At 36.4% G+C, this 12743-nt stretch overlaps 1 protein-coding gene across 1 annotated transcript in view; it reads left to right on the top strand.

Annotated features, from left to right (window-relative positions):
• Positions 1 to 8851, top strand: part of CERT1 (ceramide transporter 1) — a 169860-nt gene extending 161009 nt beyond the window's left edge. The window contains exons 14-18 of the mRNA XM_024194127.2: positions 119 to 189; positions 1722 to 1850; positions 2332 to 2461; positions 5182 to 5318; positions 6797 to 8851. Coding sequence (XP_024049895.1) covers positions 119 to 189; positions 1722 to 1850; positions 2332 to 2461; positions 5182 to 5309 — 458 coding nt within the window. The 3' untranslated portion in view covers positions 5310 to 5318; positions 6797 to 8851. The remainder of the gene's footprint in view (positions 1 to 118; positions 190 to 1721; positions 1851 to 2331; positions 2462 to 5181; positions 5319 to 6796) is intronic.
• Positions 8852 to 12743: the final 3892 nt, after the last annotated feature.

Below are 12743 nucleotides of genomic sequence, written 5' to 3' on the forward strand. Positions count from 1 at the left end.
TTTTTTTTTTTTTTTTTTTTTTTTAAAGTCATGGCTGTTGGTTTGAATGTTGTTTAAAACCTTTACCTAATTTAGGTATGTTTGTGCTTGTACACTGATCTAGTTCTTTTATTTTTAGCAACCATTGAAAATTTCCATGTTGTGGAAACTTTAGCAGATAACGCAGTCATCATTTACCAGACACACAAGGTAATAATATCTTACATTTATATAGCACCTGACATCCAGAAGGATCCCAAAGCACTTTATATAGAAACTGCTATACCAATCACTAAATATAGTCCCATCTATTGTGAAATATTGCAGCTGTTTAACAGCACTATACAAAAGTTTATGACAGGAAGTTAAGAATTCTGTACCCATTTGCAGTTTCCTCAATTTGGAATTTAACAAAGATGGCAGAATTATCACTCTTAGCCTTGCATGTATGTCATGGAGACTTTAGGGTCCAAGCCTTCTTTTACATCTCTTTAAAATAATAGCACCTCCATCATTAGTGTGTCTCCTAATCCAGTGCTCTAACATGGCATACTACTGACCCCAGGGAAGAGTCCTGAGTCATTAAGACCACTTCCTGTAGCACCATGGGTTTTTATTTGAGGTAGTCCTGACCATAGCTGACCCCACACAGTTCGAGAGAACTGACAAGGTTACATTCTGAACTGATGTGTTACAAGTACAATATTCACTTTGTAATCTTGTTTAACTAGTTCCTATGCAAACATTTATCAGGATGCTTGTTCGTACTATGTGCTACACACAGAGTCTGGTCTGAACATTTAATATTAATAGCTTCTGATTATTAGAGATGAGTCTGAATCAAAATCCTGAACAAACTTTAAGATGGCTGAGATCCAGAACAAATTTTTTTCTTGGATCCAACTTTACCAATAATACACTTTGCCTGAAAGCTGCCATGAGAGAATAATATACTATTTATTGGGTTGTGTTGCAAGTCTGGCTGTATAGTATTATGAAGCACTCTAAAGAGGTTGATTAATTGCCAGTATTTCTACAAAATATCAGGAAAGTGGCTTCTGTAATGCTACGTTTTATCCTTTAGTTATTCTGCTTCTAAAACTTTTTTTTTTTCTTGGAAAGTGACAGTTTGTCATACCCTCCTTACTGTTCCTACATAATATATTACTGAATCAATAGTTCTTGCCATTTAAATGTTACTTACTGTTCAAACTATGGAGTCATACTAATGGTGGACAGGTCTATGTATACATATATCTTGGAGGTCAGTTTGGTGACTCAGACACCAAACCATACAAAACCTAGATCTAATATTGGAAAACCCTGAAGGAGCTGCCTATATTTTTTTTTATTGTTATAGGGTGATTAACCTGTTGTGTGAGCTGGCACATCATCTCTTTTCATAGAACCTGAAAAAACTTTATCAATTTTTTAAAATCAGACCAACAGAGATGGACATGAGCAGAATAAATTTAGCACTGGAACCAAACATAAGAATGCTTGAAATAGCTTATATCCCATTTCAAATATTTTGAAAAAGGAAATGAATTATCAACTGTTACTGAGCTTGAAGAAACTTTCCACTTGATTTTGTCAAACTTGAATTTCTCTTCAATAATATGGCTATGGCAATATAATTTGCCAGATTTGTAATTGATGACTTTAGGCTGACATCTGGGCAGTAAATATTTTAATTTTTTTTTATTTTATTTTTTTAACAATCAACTACTGTCTCCCTGTAGAGAGTGTGGCCAGCTTCTCAGCGGGATGTGCTATATCTGTCTGCTATTAGAAAGATACCAGCGTTCAGTGAAAATGATCCTGAAACTTGGATTGTCTGTAACTTCTCTGTGGAACATGATAGTGCCCCTGTAAGTAATTCCTCTGAATATTATCAAACTGTGCTTTCAGAAGTTTTTTTAATCCAAAATCTTAAACGTATCACAATTCATAAAGCTGTCACCTTATTCTCTTCTAAATGCTTCCTTAAAAATCCACCTTTGCCGTGATGCCTGCAAATCATCACTTTCTAGTATTGGTTAGACAAGTAGAGAGCTGTGCTTTTCAGTTCAACTGTTTTTTTTATTATTTCCCTCCCCATTCACCCTTACCACATTTTTTCCTGTTTCATCCAAACGTCATATCCTGTCTGACACCTAGACTGTAAGCTCTTGGGGGCAGAGACTGTCAACTTTATTACTTGTTTGTGCAGTGCCTAGCACAAATCTTGATTGCAGCTTCCAAGCATTACTGTAGTGTTAATAATTAATATTTTGACATTCAGATGTTAGAAATGCTGATAGAGGAAATAAACTTTGCTTAGTGTTTATTAAATGTTTAATTTCTTGGCAGCTGAACAATCGATGTGTTCGTGCCAAAATAAACATTGCTATGATCTGTCAGACGTTGGTGAGCCCACCAGAAGGGAACAAGGAAATAAGCAGAGACAATATCCTATGCAAGATTACATATGTAGCTAATGGTACGTATAGATTTTTCAATACAGCATTTTTTACATTACTTCTATGGGTTGTGATTGCTGGCAAAAATAAAGTTCAGAGTTTTCTGTTAAACTTATTTTTAGATCAACATCTATGAACCAGCTGTTAGTCAAAATCAGAAAGACATAATACAGGTGCCACAGTCATCAATAAATTCAAACAGTCACTGTGTGATTGGTTGGGAGAACAGTAGAAATGTCAAATGTGTTGTATCACACAATCGTAAATATAGAAAAAGAAAAAGTGAATGTTGGAAAAAAGCAGTTTCAGCTGCCCTATTTGGGTTGATTGGCATACATTATACTTTCTTTAGCAGTGTACATTGATTAATCTTTTGATGTCAAGTCTGTTATTTCCGTAAACAACCTATTGGCTAGGCTGAGGAGAAGCTTCTGGTAATAAAGGTGTAAAATCTTCTTTCTTTCAAAGTAATTAGCCAAAACAGTGGAAATATATTTTGTTTAGCTGGTAAACATCCCCAAGCAGCCAGGCTATAGATTTCAGTAGAAATTGAGAGTGACCACTTCTACCCATGCTGACCAAAATCCTCAACAGCCAGATATAAGATTAACATCATCAATAAACTAAAATTCCTATACATGTACACACATTCAGAGGCCTGCTTGAAAAGAGTAATATGGGAACCGTGTAACAGTCTGCCACTTTTATGGACGTACAGAACATTTCTAACTGGCCTATATATCTTTCATGTTTTCAATATTCTTATCCCCCACTATTAAATAGCACAGTGAAGACTCAATAGTTACCTGCACATCTGAATATTAAATATATTACAGTACTAATAAGAAGGAAAGGTAAATCTAGTATTAAATTACTTTATAATTGGGTTTCATGAATGAAGACACCCCTCCCAACCAACTATTTTGTGGTAAATTTGATCTGAATTTTGCAGCAGAAACTTCAGTATTGTAGAAACTTCAAGTTTGAAGCATCAATAATGACCTCCATTTATAAATCTAATGAAATATGAAAATAATTAAATCATTATTCCTTGTGTTAGTGTGATGCTGAACTTAATTTTGTGCTGACCCTACATATTTTTTTGTCATTGTGCTGTGGGATATTGTATTTAAAATACCGTAACGTCATTATTGGAAGGTGTTGGGGTAAGCTGGAGATTTTGACAGCTGGGTAGGGGATATTTGGGGCTGCATTGTTTCATGTTTGGAAGGTTTTTGCAACCACAAGGGCTAGAAACTTTTTTTGTAATGAGAGCTTAGTTTCTGAAGCACAGTTGTGCAGAAAGTGGCAGACACTGACAAGTTGCATGGCTCCAGAAAAGGAGTACATAGAACCAAAGAGATCCATTTGGACTCTGCTTATTATAAAGCATTCATAAAGTCATCAGTAAAACATTAAGAGTGCAGCGGTTGTGCAGGCAAATGCAAAATCTATGAATCTATGAAACAGCCATTGAATGCTCACCAATAAATCAAATAGCCTTTTGTATAATACATTTCTGAAATGGAAAATGTTTACAAGGACACTGGAGTTATCTCCTGTTCTTTCTGAAAAATGCCATGAGATTATAGTCTTCCATTTGTCATCTACCAAAGATGGGAAAAAGAAACTCTGTTTTAACAGCTTCTCCTAAGGGATGATACCATTAAAAATGGACTGCAAATGGTCTTAAAATCTGGGCTCATGCCCTTTTCTGCTGCTTTATGACGTATAAAGAGGGCCTGAAAGATACTTTCCCCCATTTTGTTTTACCTTAAAAATATCGGGAATGTTAATTGTTTTTCCCCAGCTTTGCTAGAGGACCTCATGAATGTCTGAGGATGTGTTTTGTTAGCATTCATCCTAACAGGAGGGTGAGGGAATGTTGAGTTTTAATATGAAAAGTTTGGAAGAAGTGATATTAGTGTTAACAAATGCAAACGCTAAACAATCTGACTAAAATTCCCAGTTGCTGAGCTTTCACTTTGTAGACTCCTATTGCTGTAGGACCTGATTCTATGAGAAGATTCATGCAGGTGGACCCCTGCACCTATGCATAGTCCCATTGACTTCATTGAGCCCTGCATGGATTCAGTGGTCAGCCCATGTGGATCCTATTGCAGGATCAGCACTACAGCCTTCCAAGCTAGACAGGACATGATTTTCTCACATAAAAAACAAGCAGAATTGTATATAATTTAAAAAACAAAAAAACCTTTCATGTCTTCATCGCACTCCAAAAAGAAGCAAAATTGGTCAAAGCTGAGGTGTTGTATTTTCCCTTCTGCGGGTCACTTGATGAAGCAACAGCCCCTAATATTGCACTGCATTCCTGATAAGATGTAAACAGTGTCAAATATATACTGCACCTACAGTCTCAGTATTAGGTGTGATCCCAAATCCTGATCTGGAATTTGAGCTTGACCTAGTTTAGAAGCAAGAGTGCTATTAAGTGACACATTGTGGTTCTGTATAACCAATAAACTGAAATAGTTCTTTCAATCAATATTAAATTACAAATGTAGAATGTTTGAGTTATAGTACAGATTTTCCGATGCTCATAGCTGTTGAACTAGTAGTTATCAAGAAATGTTGACTCTAGATGCAAAGGGATGGATAGTCAATGTTAAACCAGTAATTTATTTTTGTCTACAAATTAGTGTTAAGCATTTACTAGTCCAGCCATATGCGTGTTTGTTTTAGAGTATAGCTTTTATCTATTTTTTATCTTTATTTTTAGTGAATCCTGGGGGATGGGCACCAGCCTCCGTGTTACGAGCAGTGGCCAAACGAGAGTATCCCAAATTCCTGAAGCGTTTTACATCATACGTGCAAGACAAAACAGCAGGAAAGCCTATTTTCTTCTAATATTAACAGGTACTTGCTAAATGTATTGTTGAGTTTTGGCTTCGGTATACATTGCTGTACATATTAAAATCCAAACAATAAGCTAGACAATCTACAAATGTGTTTATTACTGTAATTATCACAGCTATTGTAAGTTTATCTATATTGTGATCTATACGCTAAAGCGAAGTTGTTATAAACCAATGTATTTTCTACATACATAAAGAAATAATAAGGTTAATACAATTAGTTGACTGACTTACTACAAAAAATATAACGTCTTTGTGTAAATTTTAAAAATGTATTTTTGCATTATGGTGATTTTCTGAGTTAAGTGAAAATCTTGGTTTAGCATAGGATATATTGGACTGAACAGGTTAACATATTATAAAAATGTATATTTTATATTTTTAGCAAACTAGAAATGCAGGTAGAAAGGATCAAGCACTGGCCTTTCCTCAAATAGCTGCCGAAATCAAACCGTTTAGTATTTGGTGTCTTTTAGAATAAGATAATGCAGTGTAGTGAGTAGTAAAAATTATTTTTACATTCTGTTTTTACAAAAGTTTGTCATTCAAACTGTAGGAGTTTATCCAGGTATTCTTTGAGGTGTTGGCCACCTAATAGTTAAAGCAGGGACTTTGAGATAACGTAATAGTTGATATATGTCCATCACAGGATTTGACTGAACAATCTCATTCTTTTACGTTGCCTAGTTGGCAGGATAGTCACGTTTTAGGATGTGTTATGATGGTTCCAATGCAATCTGAATTGTCGTTAATACTCAAGGGTTCTGGTGGATATAGTTTTGGGTTTTCACTGTCTTTTTGATAACATATATGCATACGTGTAGGGATGGGGTCTCTAGGGACATAATTCATTCATAGATATAGTTTATCTATTAAAAAATGGCATGTGTTAAACATCAGCAAAAATAAAACTATGTGCTAACCCAGTTTCAGTCATTCTCAGGGCAGCCTGGCTATATTACTAGCAGACTTGGGCCTTCATTGACTGGAAGATCTTAGTATGTACTCTTGTGATATTCGATTTAGATTATACAGTATGCTTCAGTATTCTTCATTATGTGTAAATCATGTCAAAACAATCCAGTGCCAGCAGTTTATGCAGAATTTGGCAGTTCTGATATTATGGAGGGTTGACAGAGGGTTTTTGGCTATTTGCTGTCCTGTTCCCTCATGATTGCCTGTGTTGAGTAGGTTTCATTCAGTGTACAAAATTCTAGAAGTCTGGGTCATCTGATCGTCTTTGGTAATAGTAGTTTGTCCCTATAATTTCTAGCTCAAAACTTACTTCAGTTGCATTTAGTTACTGAAGGCCTGTCTGAAAATGTGTATCATTAAAAACTCAAGTGTTTGTCAAACAAGCAAAATTTGGAGGCAAGACATTGTTTCTAAATTGTGCTTTTGGAATGTTTCATAACTATTTCTCATTTTCTTAGTAGTGTTCTAAATGTATTATGCTATGTCCTTTCCATGCTTCTACAGTGATTGAAACAAGACTGTGTGTGAACATTCCATGTTGGAGAAATAAACCAAATTGAAGGCTCCAAGCTGGAACGTAGGATCTACAGTCTTTTTGTGGCCCAAGTCCTAGGCTTTGTGTTCTGAAGTGAAGAAATACTGCAACACCGTGAGGCTGAACATCTAACACTAGCTGTCTTCTGCTAGCTCTCCTTGCTGAATCAGTGTGTAATTATAAATACATGTATTGATACATGTATATGGATATATTTTTATTTGCTTGCTTTAGAGGAGAAAAAAATACAACTTTGAATCACCAACTTGGGTTACTGCTTCAATTTTAAACAATTTGCAAAGCTTTTGTTTACTGTGGCCCTTCACAAGACACTCATACGGTTTTCTGTTTTTGTGCATGTCTAAAAAGCACAAAAGACAAATGCACATATAGCATACTGTATGTGCTTTATATGCACAAAAACCTGTGGGTGGTATTTTTTTCAGGTTTGCAGTAAAGTCTAGGTGACCTTTGGGCAGGGGTTTTGTTTTGCTTTGTATAATCATAGTTCATTGCTGCTGGTTTCTATAATGAATCATCTTGTTATGTAAAATGTCTCTTAATTGAGGGCTGTCAATATCCATATGACTTTGCCTTTTCTGTTATCTTACTCCTGTGAAGACCTTTGGCTCTGATGGAGGAAGAGTGTGAAAAGCTTTATTTTTTTCCCCAGATATCTTTATATTTCTATTGTATTTTTTAGTTATGTAATATGTGCTACAGAATTTATTGAACATGATTCAGAAATTTCTAGGTAGATTCTATATGAGAGGGCGAAACTGTGCCTGAAAACTACAACAGTAGTCTGTCCATGCTATGTTACTTGTGGACTGTGGGTTTTGTGAAACTGCAAGAAGGTACCCTGTAATATTTATTAAAGCAAATTGGACTACATAGGACAACATTCCCAGTCTACAAGTAAAAGCGAGTACATTATTTCCTGGTCCTGCACATTTTTGTTCTCATCTTAATTAAAGCCACGCTATGAGGTATGTGTAGAAAATGTGAGTTGCGTTAATATTTACTACTTGATCAGAAACTTAACAGAGCTATAAGAATCCACAGATTCTAAGTGAAAAGTTCCCCTTAGTTGCTGTGAGAACTTGAATGCAAATATCTGCCTGCCTTTGATCTCTGGAAATAGCCATGAGGAGTGGACTGTGGGGCAGAGACTAGTACTCACTTGAGCGGATATCTCGCTTGGCAGCCTTTAGGTGGAGATTATTCAGAGGCATTTCTTGGGCACTTCACTAACTTGTATATGTCAAACAACATAAGATTCAGATATATTTTTTTCAAAAGAAAGCTGAAAGTCTTATTTAATATAGTATTGCAGGTGCCTGGATATAACTACAAAAGAGTAATTTAATGAAGAGTTGGCTGATAAATGTCTGATATCTGCACAATGTTGTAAGTGAATTACTCCTTGTGTCTGTTAGTCTTTATTCTGTATAAAGAGGTACAAACACATGTAACACATGGTTACACACATACATGCAGATTTCATGCTCTATAAAACTTTTCTCCTCTTTTATTTGCCTTTCTCTAAATGGTGTACATGGAATATGCCTTATTACAGAATAATTCTGTTCTTGATTTGAATATGTAGAAAAGTGCCTATATGGTAATGCTAGTAAGGCAAATAAGATTAAAATTGTACATGTTTACTACATCACCAGTAAGCATTTTATATAGCGACGTTAAAAAGAATTTCTTATACCTCAAATGTTTCATCTTTTTGCAATCAACTGAAAAATGGTTCATTGACCATAGCCACTAATGGGAACTTTACAAAAAGTCTTATCCCCAAAATACAAATGTTTAACTCCTTATTTGCCATTTCTGGTAACTATAATCGAACACAGGCAAGTTAACTGTTTCTTAATTTAATTGGATAGCTTTATTTTACAAAGGTATGGAAAGTTTACAAAGCAGTATATAAATCTTAATATCATTAGTTGCATTTGCACTAAATGTGATGTACTTTTGCAATTTATTCTGTAAATAAAATTACACTAAAGATACTATTTGTAAAGAATACATTTTACTTTTAGATAAAAGCACTGATCTTTCACTACAGCTAGCCCTGCCCAATCAGAATTACAAGAAGCTCCTTACTGAATATGGAAAGAGTTGTGAGTTCAAGAGTCATAAGTACTGACCCTTCAAATAAAAGCTTAGGCTTCTTCTCATGCTGTGTAAATGTATGTTGTGTATCCATTATGCCCTTTCTTCCAGAAGAGATCTCCAAACCTTTTTTGCATTTATGAAATCTCTCCCCTTCCTCCTCCAACACTTGGGCTTTTTTCTGCCAATTAATATGTCACCTTAACCATGTGTGTGTGGTACTATTGGTGAGCACTAGCCTCTGACTCCAGATTGTCATTTTTGTAAATTAAATTGGTTCTTCTTAATTCAGCCTATTCAGAGAATGCAGCAATCTTCACCTTCAAATGTGATAGTGTCCCTTAACTTCTGTTATCTTGGGAACCTGGATCTGTCACCAAATTAGATCTTCTCCATGACTAGATACAGTTTTTATTGGGGATGAGAGGATCAGGGGAAGAGGTGGTTCAACAGTTTTCTGAATCTGAATAATTTCTCGTAAGTTTCTCTAGAAAAAATGCCATTGCACCTTTTGACAGGAAATCACTTTTTACCTAATTGGGCTGTGCTGGTTTATCTGAAGTTGTTGTTTTTCTTTAAACTAATCAAATTGTCCAGTAAAAATCTTTCACCAAAATTTGTCAGTTTTACAGATTAAGCTGTATTTGAATTGCCACTGTTCATCCACAGACTCAAAACATGAATCATACTTTTGAGTACCTTGAGTATGTAGAGTGTAGCTGTTTGTTCTGTGATAGCTTTATAATACTGATAAGTTTTAAAAATTAAAAGTTGGCTCTTCCATGTTACAATCACAAATTTAAAACCAGTATTTAAAAGTGAAAAGTATTAAAATATTATGAAAAATAGCTCTGGTTTGTAGTTATTTTTAACATTTAGTGCTTTGAAGAAGTAAAATGTCATACATAGCATTTTAATAAAACAACCAAACCCTTGCATATTTCTCATTCCTGGGTCTAAGAAATTGGCTTGTTGTAGGACAGTAGCTATTTTTCATTTACTGTGGCCATCTCGTGGAAACATCCAAAGATAAATTGGATTGATTTGTAATATAAGTCTTCCTCTGAGGCATGCTAAAGGATATTGCAGTTTACTTTTTCTCTTTACTGATAACTTTAAAACACTCAGTGGGGGAAGGATTTTAAAATACTTAAATCTGACATTTTTAAATAACTTATTTTGAATTTGTATTTAACTAGAGTGTTTTATTTATATTATAGTTGTGCCAAGATTATCCTGGCCCGGCCATGTCCCCCTAAATGTTCCTCTGTGTCCCCCTAGTGGGGCATGCCCCACAGTTTGGGGATTACAGACTTAAACCTACCTTTCTTTGCCCTTTCCTTGGTCCTATGCCAAGTGCAACTCTCACAGTCCCAAGAATGAGACCCAAGATCTGTTAAACTGCTTTACATGAAGCACTTTGCTTGCTGATTACCATTTTGTTTGGATTTCTGCAATTGTTTCACTGTTTTTTCCCATCAATTGCACCTTCTAGCCAAGGGGCGGGCAAACTTTTTGGCCTGAGGGCCGCATCGGGTTTCGGAAATTGTATGGAGGGCCGGTTAGGGGAGGGGCTCCCCCTGGGACTCCTGCCCCTGATGCCCCCCCTGGACCCCTGACCGCCCCGACACCCCATCCAACACCTCCTCTCATTACTGACTGCCCCCATCCAACCACCCCTTCTCCCTATCCCCTGACTGCCCCTGGAACACCTGCCCCTGACTGCCCCCCGCCACTCCAACCCCCCCTCCTTCCTGACTGCCCCCCAGGGATCCCTGCCCCCATTCAACCCCCCTGTTCCCCGCCATCTGATCGCCCTGACCCCTATCCACACCCCTGCCCCCTGACCACCACCACCCCCCGAACTCTCCTGCCCTCTATCCAACTCAATTGAAATCTTCATCAGTCACTCAAAAATGCCTACTTACAACATTTGCACCAAAACAGTTATCAGTGTGCCATCTGGGATGTGATGTTCCACTCACCTCAGAACACGTGGCAGTCAACAAGAATAGTTTATTCTGGCCAAATTCCACCATGGATAATTCTATTGTCCACCAAGAAGTCCCTTGTGCAGTTTCATCTAGATGTGGTATTCTTCATCAGGGTTTTCCTTAACTGTAGTACTGGTGACCACTTTCATATAGCACGCCTCTGAGTGCAATCCCCCCATATAAATTAAAAAACTTTATATATTTAACACCATTATAAATGCTGGAAGCAAATCGGGGTTTGGGGTGGAGGCTGACAACTCACAACCCCCCATGTAATAACCTCATGACCCCGAGGGGTCCCAATCCCCAGTTTGAGAACCCCTGCTATATGCCATTCCACTACAACAGAGTTCTAGGGCAAGGGTGGTTGCATGTTAATAGTGAAATGATTACTCTGTGCATGTTTGTACAGCATGTTAGGAAACATTTACACGTAACCTATCTTTACTAGCATTAATGACAATTTTTGTAAATGAAGGAATTGTGATTTACTGTACTTTATCATAAATATTAGCCCTGGGAGAGGGTGGTTAAAAGACCTCTTTCTGGGCTTACAGTAATTGTCAGTACAAATATGTATAGTTTGACTATAGACCTCAGAGGCACAGAAAAAGGAATTGTTTAATTGAACACCTCAGATCAGCTTTTAAAACCACCAAAATAGTCAATTAAGAGTGTTGGGCACCTACTGTTCATAAGTCTTTTAATGCCCCCAATATTACCACAGCAGAAAACTGAAGGCAGCAATTGCTCTAGTAATAGAGTACACAAACCACAGGTGTTGTGTTTCACTATCATTTAACGCAGTCAGAGGGGTCAGGCACCAAAGTGTATGACTTTAAAAAAAAAAAAAAAAAAATCTGCAACTGGCAATACTGTGAGGTAATTTTGGTTCCTAAAACTGACTTTTTGCAAAACCTTAGATGTACAGAATTATTTAAATTCCACTGAAAACATTTTAAATATCTACAAGCTGCTACTACCGTCTTTTACATATATGTAAGAGGCAGAAAAAGAAATTGACTAGAAAAAAGAGAAATTGACCAGATTATTTTCATCGGCCAAGCACAGCGAAGTACATAGAATAAACAGTATTAAAAGCAAGTTATGTTTTGAGAGTTCTCGGTTTTGAAAACCTCAGGTCGTGACATAGCTAAGGAAATTGGCTTTTAAAATCTATACTTTTTAAAGGAGTACACCTTTACTTGAAAAAGGTCATTCCCACCTTAGTTTTGTATCTGCTAGTGTTACAAGTAACACCTAAGATCGCTGATTGAAAAAAATTAGTGCTGGAAAAGATGTGCTCCTCTTTGACAACAGCATGCATGCAGACAATTCCACTGTATTGTTGATTCTGATAGTTGTATTTCCTGTCTCATGCAGTAACATTAGGACATCACTTGAGGGATGAAGCTTATGAACATGCTCTTTTACAGTCTTTGCAAGATGAGGCTATTAGAATAGAAGCAGCCAGAGATGTGCAGTGTGAAAGAGGACTGAACCTAAGCATGTTTGATACTTTGGATCTCAGGTCTGTTCACTTTCTTGCGAGTAAGACCCTTATTAATATGGAAGCAGAAACACTAATATGAAGTAATAAAGGAAATTAAGAAATGTTTATCCATGCTTTTTAAAAGGATTCTTAATAAGAAAATTCCAAATTAGTACATTTCAAAAATGTCAACCCTGATGGTAGATCTGTATAAAGGGGAACATTAAGTGAGGAAAAAGTGATCTGTCAATTACAGCAGTGACAAAACACAACAAAGACAACCTCTGCACTACCCTCCCCCCC

The sequence above is a fragment of the Terrapene carolina genome, unplaced genomic scaffold (genome assembly GCF_002925995.2).
Source record: "Terrapene carolina triunguis isolate 2854851 unplaced genomic scaffold, T_m_triunguis-2.0 Scaffold69, whole genome shotgun sequence".
NCBI lineage: Eukaryota > Metazoa > Chordata > Testudines > Emydidae > Terrapene > Terrapene triunguis.